This window comes from Takifugu rubripes, chromosome 4 (genome assembly GCF_901000725.2).
Source record: "Takifugu rubripes chromosome 4, fTakRub1.2, whole genome shotgun sequence".
In the NCBI taxonomy this organism is placed as follows: domain Eukaryota; kingdom Metazoa; phylum Chordata; class Actinopteri; order Tetraodontiformes; family Tetraodontidae; genus Takifugu; species Takifugu rubripes.
The window spans coordinates 4,661,458-4,671,042 of record NC_042288.1 but is presented as its reverse complement, the minus strand read 5'-3'; the positions used below and the strand labels follow the sequence as shown (position 1 = coordinate 4,671,042).

The window sequence follows — 9,585 nt, the reverse complement described above, 5'->3', positions numbered from 1 at the left end:
CAGTACTGTACATGTGCTGGCCAAATCTATGCAGATGATGAATAGTGGCCCGTGGTTTGAATAAAGAACCTTCATTTATGCAGTTCAAACCAAAAACTTTCAAAAATATCGACTGCTTTTTTTCAGCATGAAAAGTTGCTTAGTAACGTCAGTGAATGGTTTATTTGAATCTGTCAGCACTTTGATAATCTGACCAATCAAACATGAAATATTGAGGTTCACGCAGGAGAAAGTCAGCATTAAATATTTTTGAGATTTAAAGACATAAGAACTGCTGTTTATTCTGAAATTTGTTCAAATGTTGCCAGCTAACACACTAAACAAAATGTCAGGTCTGAAACCAAGATGGCTGCTCAGTTCATATGAAACACTGGGGCTAATGCTAATGTTCTATCGGGAAACACGACACGCCATTTTTATTGATGTCAATGATCAGTAATGATGGAGTTTAGCTTAACAACAGCGGAGATGAGACCACATGATGACGACGATCGAGTTTCTAACAGGAAGTAACCACAAGTTTAACCACAAGAAGGCGTCATTTACATCCACCATTTAACTGCAGATGAAACAAACACATTTACCTGAAGGTTCTCTAAAGCACAGATATTTTGATGATAACTGGGCTAACTGATTAAGATGATAACTGGGCTAACAGGTTCTATGTTTAAAACTTCCCAGTTCAAGCCTTCCTGACCAGCTTCAGTTTAATGGATGGAGCAGTTTTTGGACAGTCTCAGGTTTTTTAAAAACAGGATTCTGAATGTTCTGATGCTTGTTGGTTTTCTGGGTTAAAGAATTCGGTTATGATTCCAAACTTGATCACTAATAATGCTTGTGATCCTCGAGGCCTTTCCACTGGTTGGCACTAGAATGAGTACATGGTCAATCGACCTCTCTGGGTTTCCTTCTCCGTCCTACGCCTCGTGCCCGGCTGACCGGCGCCAATTTTGATTCCAGATGTCATCTCTGAGTTCAGGGCGACAAAACAGGCGTGACGACTGAGCCAGACGCTCCCGATCTGCTCCTGATTGGCAGAAAAGGCGCTGGCCGCCAGACTGTGAGGGATAGTTTCTGTTGTCACAGAGACCAGAAAAGGACAGCTGACCTCCTGTTGACCTGGAACAGATGGGAAGTCAGATGGGAAGAAATCAGTTAAACAATGCTGCTTTCTGCACCAAAGATTCAAAAAAGATCTGAAATGTAAAAGATCAAAGGAGAAAATTAACTGTTTAAAACCTTTTGATGAAAAATCTTAACTTTATTAGAGGCAAAAAATCAAAACTTTGATCATAGCCAAATGATTATTTTTACAATAAATTACCCTTTACTTTGGCCCCTCCTCTAAAACTTGATCATCAAATGAAATGATTCAGGTCTGCTCAGAATTTACTGACTGCTGCTGAAATGTCTGATCACATCCGACTTACTTGCTGTTATTGATTAGACGTGATCCTATATCGGTTGGCTGCTCCTGTGGACACAACAAAGGTCAGAGATCAAGCTCAAGCTGCCTGTATTTCTGCAGCTGATGTACCTGCTGGTGGCTGCCATTAGCCTGGTAATAATCCAGCAGCCTTTCAGCCAGAGCGATACGGCTCAGCAGGTCCTCGATGAAACGCTGGATTCGAACTTTACCACTTTTCTCCTGTCGTGTTGCCACATCCAGAAACTTCTGGATGGTTATGACCTCCCTGCACACAAACCATCATGTGACCTGCTGCCCATTCGTGAGCAGAGCGCAGTCACTACTGGTTTGAGATATCCAGTCAGTTAGTCCAGTAACAAACCAGCGAAGCATCACAGCATGTTTAGCCTTAGCAGTTGCTAACTCAGGTAAACACCACAACATCCGAGGCGTTTACATCTCTGCAGCTAAAGAGAAGCTCTTAAAAAAACCTTAAAATGTTTAAAGATCAAGATTTTAAAAAACAAAAATGAGAGATTGGGTTTTCTCTGATTGGGTTAAACTGACTGACTATTTTAGTTCTGACTGACTAGAGCTCATGTCTCATGACATCATCATGACATCACCATGACATCATCTGCACCTCTCTCGCTGCTCCAGCTGGTTCTCAGAAGCATTGAGCTGCTCTCTTAGCGCAGCGATCACCACGACAGCTACATCCACCTGCCGGCTCAGCGAGCGCTCTCTCTCAGCCACTTCCTGTCTCTCCTGAGCCAGGTGCTGTGAGTGAGCGCGCTCACACAGCAGCTCCGTGTCCGTCTGGGCCAGCTCTGTGCTCACCCATACCAGCTGCTGTTGCATGGTGCCATCGGCAGCCCGAAGGATTCCGGCCAGCTGCCGGTGCACAGTGGATGAGGCTGCTGCTGTCTCCAGCCTGGAGAAGGAAGTCGGCTCTGGAGGGAAGACGGTTGTTTTTAGGCAAACACCAGCTCTTCCAGAAGCTGCCTCAGCCCAGATCTTTTCATAGTTCAACTTACCAACTAGATTCAGATCCAGGTCCGGCTCCAGGTCCAAATCTAAGGGGCGATCAGCAGGAGAAAATGGGAGCCGAAGAGGGCTGAAACAGCCTTTATCCATACTTCCTTCCCTTTTTTCCCCTTCCTCTTGTTGTGCATCATCTGGTCCTGTCTCAACCTGCGTCCCCACCCCAACGCTCTGTGTGCGCCGTCTTTCAGATGCCTGGGCGAAACTGTAATCCCTGTTGTCACTGAGGGAATGAGCATGAGCCCCTTGCTGTGTGCTCTGCTGCCCCCTGTAGGCTGGAGGGCTAGTGTCATGCCAGGGGATTGCCGCTGAGGTCAGTGGGTCAGGTGGTTTACCGGTGATGCTAAAGCCAGTGGTGAGCTCCTCTGGTGGACGGGAGGAGTGCCGGTACTCCAGGTGAGTGCAGAGTGACGCCAGGCTGCAGAAACGTTTGCTGCCACAGCGAGGACAGTGCAACGGAGAGTCACTGGAGAGCACATTGGCACCGCAGGCCTGTCCGTTCCTCTCCAGGAGGAAAGAACCAGAACCTTTACAATGCAACTTCTGTTGCATCACACCTGGAAGAGAAAGAACATCAGAGAATGGCCATTACTAGTATTCCTTTGATTCAGGTGGACGCCTCCACCTTAATTCACCAATCAGTCCTCAATAATCCACCTAGCTGCTCTATTAACACATGTCTACACGAGGTAGACAACAGAACAAAGCCTGGAAAAGGCTGATTTGTGCGTGAGGAAACGTGTGAAACAGAAGTGACAAAACACTTGAAATGTTTATTCCACTGAAAACGGATAAAGAAACAACGACTCAAATGCCCACATGAAGAGCAGCTGGAAAACAGTTTTAAATATGTAATTATCTGCTCCCCAACGTGATATAATTACTAAATGAGCTGACAATAGTTTAGAAATAAAGTAAAAGCAGAAATGAAACCCAATAAACGTGCATCTTCAGTCCCACCTATTGTGTCTGAACCGAACAGGTCAAATCAGCTTTACCTGCTCAGTTAGCCTCTGTTAGGCTAGGCTAACATAAGCTAGCGGGAAAAAACCTCGTTAAAACACGGCTGAGCGGAAGAACCCGACCGTACCTGGACCCGTTTGAAGTGAAACACTTGTAGACGTCAGTTTGTGACGGTGTCATGTCCTGGGTACACCACAGCCCACATGATGTCATTCATCCTCCGGACACACAGACGCCGAACACCGCAGTCAAGTTACAAGCAACAGCCACGCATCCTGTTGGCCCTTTCAAAATACACCAAGAATCCTAGACTTTTGCCCAGAACACACAACTGTCTCGTTATTTTGACGCTCAGAGTCAAATAATTTGAGATAGAAAAAGGTTATTTTATTTATTCACGATCACGTGAACTACAAACATGAAGACTAACAGACATGAGGAGAAACCGATTATCAGATTAAAAAGTGTAAAATGCTAAAATGATATTTCAATTTCTGATCAGCTGAATTTGCACTTTTCCTTAAGTTTTACAGTCGTGAATACTACAAAGCCTCTGTCCTTCCTGGTCGCCTTTGATATTGTTCGTGTTGGTTTGCATTCCTTCAGAGTTTATGTTGGTGTTGGAGGTCTGAGTCTGGAGAAGCTGCTGGTGTCTGCGCGGCTCTTTTTACCGACAGAACTTCTGGTAGTTGAGTCTTGCTCCCAGTTTGGTGTTTGCCAGGTGTTTCTGGAAGACCTCATCCATCTCTTTGCTTTGTTCAGCCGTGAAATGGTTCTTCCAGTCACCAACCTCACCTGCACGTGCACGCGTACACACATCATAAAACCTCTAATCTTCACTTTTGTGACGCTGACATACACGTGATAACTACAGTTGTACGTTTTCACCTTTTCTGAAGATGACGTTCCCGATGGCGGCATGAGAGTTCCCGGCGTTTTCCTTCATGGCTCTGAAGGTGCTTCCTTCTGTGATGTGCTGAACCTGATCCTGTGTCAGACTGAAGCTGAAGAAGCTGCTGATGTCACCAACACCTGAGCTCAAGTCCTTCATAAACAGAAAGTTTTTGCTGAAAAATGTTCACACTTTTCCTCAAAACTTCCTGTTCAAAAGAAGATTCCACTAAGTACCTGTTTCAGTTCCTCGTATGTGATGACCTTAACCGCAGGGTCGTCCATCCTCTGGTCCCACGCCAGCGCATGTTCAAAGTATGACCCCCAGGAGACTACACACACACACACACACACACACACACACACACACACACACACACACACACACACACACACAAAACCCTTTAAGATCCATCCATCCATCCATTCTCTACCGCTTATCCGGGTCGGGTCGCGGGGGCAGCAGCCTAAGGAGAGAAGCCCAGACTTCCCTCTCCCCAGCTACCTCCTCCAGCTCATCCGGAGGGATCCCCAGGCGTTCCCAGGCCAGCCGAGAGACATAGTCTCTCCAACGTGTCCTGGGTCTCCCCGGGGGTCTCCTACCGGAGGGACATGCCCTGAACACCTCACCAGGGAGGCGTCCAGGGGGCATCCTGACTAGATGCCCAAGCCACCCCATCTGGCTCCTCTCAACGCGGAGGAGCAGCGACTCTACTCCGAGCTCCTCCCGGATGGCAGAGCTTCTCACCCTATCTCTAAGGGAGAGCCCAGCCACCCTACGGAGGAAGCTCATTTCAGCCGCTTGTACCCGTGATCTTGTTCTTTCGGTCATTACCCAAAGCTCATGACCATAGGTGAGGGTAGGAACGAAGATCGACCGGTAAATCGAGAGCTTCGCCTTTCGGCTCAGCTCTCTCTTCACCACAACGGACCGGTGCAGAGTCCGCATTACTGTGGACGCCGCACCGATCCGCCTGTCGATCTCCCGCTCCATTCTTCCCTCACTCGTGAACAAGACCCCGAGGTACTTAAACTCCTCCACTTGGGGCAGGATCTCCTCCTTTACCCGGAGAAGGCACTCCACCTTTTTCCGGTGGAGAACCATGGCCTCGGATTTGGAGGTGCTGATTCTCATCCCAGCCGCTTCACATGCGGCGGCGAACCGATCCAGTGATAGTTGGAGGTCACGGGCCGATGAAGCCAACAGGACCACATCATCCGCAAAAAGCAGAGACGCGATCCTGAGGTCACCAAACCGGATCCCCTCAACACCATGACTGCACCTAGAAATTCTGTCCATAAAAATTATGAACAGAATCGGTGACAAAGGGCAACCCTGGCGGAGGCCAACCCTCACCGGAAACGAGTTCGACTTACTGCCAGCAATTCGGACCAAACTCTGGCACCGATCGTACAGGGAGCGGACAGCCCGTATCAGCGGGCCCGACACCCCATACTCTCGGAGGACCCCCCACAGGACCCCCCGAGGGACAAGGTCGAATGTCTTCTCCAAGTCCACAAAACACATGTGGACTGGTTGGGCAAACTCCCATGCACCCTCGAAGACCCTGCGGAGGGTGTAGAGCTGGTCCACTGTTCCACGGCCAGGACGAAAACCACATTGCTCCTCCTGAATCCGAGGTTCGACTATCCGGCGGACCCTCCTCTCCAGTACCCCTGAATAGACCTTACCAGGGAGGCTGAGGAGTGTGATCCCCCTATAGTTGGAACACACCCTCCGGTCCCCCTTCTTAAAAAGAGGGACTACCACCCCGGTCTGCCAATCCAGCGGCACTGCCCCCGATGTCCACGCGATGTTGCAGAGTCGAGTCAACCACGACAGCCCTACAACATCCAGAGCCTTAAGGGACTCTGGGCAGATCTCATCCACCCCCGGGGCCTTGCCACCGAGGAGTTTTTTAACTACCTCGGCAACTTCAGCCCCGGAGATACGAGAGCCCATCTCCAGGTCCCCAGGCCCTACTTCCTCACTGGAAGGCGTGTTGGTGGGATTGAGGAGGTCCTCGAAGTATTCCTTCCACCGATCCACAACATCCCGAGTTGAGGTCAGCAGCACACCATCACCACTATACACAGCGTTGACAGTGCACTGCTTCCCCCTCCTCAGACGCCGGATGGTGGTCCAGAACCTTTTCGAGGCCGTCCGAAAGTCGTTCTCCATGGCCTCACCGAACTCTTCCCATGCCCGAGTCTTTGCCTCGGCAACCGCCGTAGCTGCACTCCGCTTGGCACGCCGGTACCCATCTGCTGCCTCAGGAGTCCCACAGGCCAGTAAGGCCCGATACGACTCCTTCTTCAGCTTGACGGCATCCCTCACCGCTGGTGTCCACCAGCGGGTTCGGGCATTGCCGCCACGACAGGCACCAACCACCTTGCGGCCACAGCACCGGTCAGCTGCCTCAACAATGGAGGCACGGAACACGGTCCACTCGGACTCAATGTCCCCCGCCTCCCCCGGGACATGGTCAAAGCTCTCCCGGAGGCGTGAGTTGAAGCTCCTTCTGACAGGGGACTCTGCCAGGCGTTCCCAGCAGACCCTCACAACACGTTTGGGCCTGCCAGGTCTGTCCGGCATCCTTCCCCACCATCGGAGCCAACTCACCACCAGGTGGTGATCAGTTGACAGCTCCGCCCCTCTCTTCACCCGAGTGTCCAGAACATGCGGCCGCAAATCCGATGACACAACCACAAAGTCGATCATCGATCTGCGGCCTAAGGCGTCCTGGTGCCAAGTGCACATGTGGACGCCTTTATGTCTGAACAAGGTGTTCGTTATGGACAATCTGAGACGAGCACAGAAGTCCAATAACAAAACACCACTCGGGTTCAGATCAGGGGGGCCGTTCTTCCCAATCACACCTCTCCAGGTCACACTGTCATTGCCAACGTGAGCATTGAAGTCACCCAGGAGGATGAGGGAGCCCCCAGAAGGGGCACTCTCCAGCACTCCCTCTAAGGACTCCAAAAAGGGTGGATACGCTGAACTGCTGTTTGGACCATAGGCACAAACAACAGTCAGGATCCGTCCCCCCACCCGAAGGCGAAGGGAGGCTACCCTCTCATCCACCGGGGTAAACTCCAATACACAGGCACTGAGCTGGGGAGCAAACCCTTTAAGATGTTTATTGAAAAATCAGAAACAAACTGATAATAATGCATTTTAGTGCAAAAATGAGCAATGGTGTAATATAGCAATATTGTAATGTATTTATATAATCATATATTATGTGTTCTAACTTTTTCAGACTTTTTCAAACGTCATCCTGAAATATGACATATGAAGACAGAAACCTGAACAACCGGGATGGATGAACTTTGTCCTTAGTCACATTAACATTGTTAAGCTAATGCAATGTTAACAACCACTCATCACAAAAGACTGGGAATGTCTGCTGGGGTCATGTGACACAGCTCACGTGTGAGACAAAGTCTAACCTGGATGAGCACATGGACAGGACGTACGTGACGAGTGGTTACCTCTGTACAGTCATGCTGAGTCATGCTCTCAGGTGCAGCAGGGCAGCATTTAGCTGCAGGCTAGCAACACGTCTGTTAGCTTTGATTTTAACATTAACATTACTTCTGATTCCATCCTCACCTTCACCCTTCATGAAGTTGGAGAAGAAGGAGTCCCAGGACTGTCCTGATGGGAGAACTGGGTTGTTGTTATAGAAATGGAAGAAGGAAACCAGAGTATCTTTGGGGTTCCTGAAGACCACCAACATCTGTCATACAAAGACATCAGACCCTCTACCCAAACAGCTACAGAACAGAAGAAAGTTGGTTTAGAATCTGAGGAACAAACTCACTTTCACTTTCTTTTCGTAGAAGGTGGCAGGGATGTTATCGGGGTGCAGGTGAGTTCCCAGAAACCTGGGAGATGGCGCCGCCTCCATGAGCTAAGGGGGGACAACCAGAAGGTCACATTTTGTTTCTCTAGAAACATTGGAACTTCAACATGTCACTACAACCATTTAGAAGCAGATGCTAACTGTATCTTTGGGGAAAAATGTTAGCTGACAGCTACGCTAACACTGGAGTGTTAATAAAAGATTACAATGTCAGTGAAGTTATGATTGTCTGTGCTAGCAAACTGAATTAGCTTGGCTAGAGTCAGCTAACAGACAAGACTTTTTCTATCAGCAGGTGCTAATGTGAACATTAATGCTTTTATTGTTTCTACTCTTTCTAAAAGGAGCCAAACCCAGCAAACTGGACAATAAAGCCAACAATAACTGAGCCCATCCATTCTGCCCCGTGGTGGAGAGAGTTGATGTTATAACAATGACCTTTAAGTTCTCAGGTCCAAAGAACTCCAAAATTGGCGGCATCTTAGTCTCCGTTTTATTTCCTGTGGCTTCAGCGATGATCTTCCTCATCACTCCCACCATCCAGTTAAATCCTGAACACACACACACACACACACAAATTCTTACATTCCTTGAATGCACCATGCACCCTGACCTCACAAGTGATGTGGAATAAGAAGGGTTTTTTTGTGTCTGAAAAACACAATTATAGAATTATGACTCATGTTTGAAATTCAAAATTTTCCCCCAAAATTCTCAGATGAGGTGATAACGTTATCTCAGAAACTCCAGTAAAGGTTTATATGAAGACCATAAAATTTCCTTTGAATTCTTTTACATTCTCAATCATAAACATTATCCACTCACCACATTTGGGATACGCCACCAGTAAGATGTCATCTGACCGGGCCTGGAACTGGTTCAGAACTTTCAGGTTCTCCTCTGGACACATGATGGTGGGATAGAGTACCCCGTTGTACCGGTACTGCTTCTCCTCCTCCTTCATGTTTTGAGCCATCTGTATCCTGGTCTGAAGGTTTGAGACGCCGTCAGAGCTCATCTTCAATCACTTCTGCAAAAGTTCTGTGAGCAACTGCTGAGAGAATCCAGAGAGAGAGAGCGATCACTGGCATAGAGATGGACAGAGAGAGCGACTCACGCTCTAGTAAGGAGAGGGGGAGGGGCCTGGAGACTCCTCCAAATGCCACACAAACACGTGCAGGAAAACGACCCCGCTTCTTCAAGCCTCGCCTCTGCAAGCCCCACCCCTCCGGCCCCGCCTCCTGTCTTCTCCTGAGAGTCTCTGCAGCAGCATTGCTGGTTTCACCTCCATCTTCACCTTTTATTCAACGTCTTACTTTTTCCAGACTGTTGTCCCTAATTTAAAATCCTCCTTATGTTCCTCCAGTCTCACCACAACTCTGCTGCACTTGTAACACACCAGTTCAA

At 48.7% G+C, this 9,585-nt stretch overlaps 2 protein-coding genes and 1 long non-coding RNA gene across 4 annotated transcripts; 1 reads left to right on the top strand and 2 right to left on the bottom strand.

Annotated features, from left to right (window-relative positions):
• Window positions 1–274: 274 nt before the first annotated feature.
• LOC115249539 (protein ZNF365-like) lies at window positions 275–3,715 on the bottom strand. Of its 2 annotated transcripts, none has more exons than XM_029835150.1 (6): window positions 3,451–3,715; window positions 2,446–3,009; window positions 2,052–2,361; window positions 1,538–1,694; window positions 1,431–1,474; window positions 275–1,119 (listed from the first exon to the last, which is right to left on the bottom strand). In XM_029835150.1, exons 2-6 carry the CDS (start codon window positions 3,002–3,004, stop codon window positions 918–920), a joined length of 1,272 nt encoding a protein of 423 aa, XP_029691010.1. In that variant the 5' UTR covers window positions 3,005–3,009; window positions 3,451–3,715; the 3' UTR covers window positions 275–917. The 2 variants fall into 2 exon arrangements, with proteins under 2 accessions (XP_029691010.1, XP_029691009.1); XM_029835149.1 differs by having other exon boundaries at window positions 3,543–3,713.
• Window positions 3,716–3,782: 67 nt separating this feature from the next.
• LOC101064464 (sulfotransferase 6B1) lies at window positions 3,783–9,289 on the bottom strand. Its single transcript, XM_003963742.3, has 7 exons — window positions 9,004–9,289; window positions 8,617–8,729; window positions 8,137–8,226; window positions 7,926–8,052; window positions 4,544–4,638; window positions 4,304–4,460; window positions 3,783–4,210 (listed from the first exon to the last, which is right to left on the bottom strand). Exons 1-7 carry the CDS (start codon window positions 9,194–9,196, stop codon window positions 4,083–4,085), a joined length of 903 nt encoding a protein of 300 aa, XP_003963791.1. The 5' UTR covers window positions 9,197–9,289; the 3' UTR covers window positions 3,783–4,082.
• On the top strand, window positions 7,514–8,391 carry LOC115249540 (uncharacterized). The gene is made up of 2 exons (XR_003888220.1): window positions 7,514–7,836; window positions 7,943–8,391. It is a non-coding gene; the product is annotated as an uncharacterized lncRNA (long non-coding RNA).
• Window positions 9,290–9,585: the final 296 nt, after the last annotated feature.

Excerpts from the sequence above, each read along its gene's own strand:
- LOC115249539 (XM_029835150.1), bottom strand. The coding sequence starts at position 3,004 with ATGCAACAGAAGTTGCATTGTAAAGGTTCTGGTTCTTTCCTCCTGGAG. Across the intron at positions 1,475-1,537 it reads CTAATGGCAGCCACCAGCAG|GAGCAGCCAACCGATATAGG; the intron begins GTACATCAGCTG and ends TTGTGTCCACAG. Across the intron at positions 1,120-1,430 it reads CGTCTAATCAATAACAGCAA|GTCAACAGGAGGTCAGCTGT; the intron begins GTAAGTCGGATG and ends CATCTGTTCCAG.
- LOC101064464 (XM_003963742.3), bottom strand. The coding sequence starts at position 9,196 with ATGAGCTCTGACGGCGTCTCAAACCTTCAGACCAGGATACAGATGGCT. Across the intron at positions 4,461-4,543 it reads CATACGAGGAACTGAAACAG|GACTTGAGCTCAGGTGTTGG; the intron begins GTACTTAGTGGA and ends CTGTTTATGAAG. Across the intron at positions 4,211-4,303 it reads GAACGTCATCTTCAGAAAAG|GTGAGGTTGGTGACTGGAAG; the intron begins GTGAAAACGTAC and ends GTGCACGTGCAG.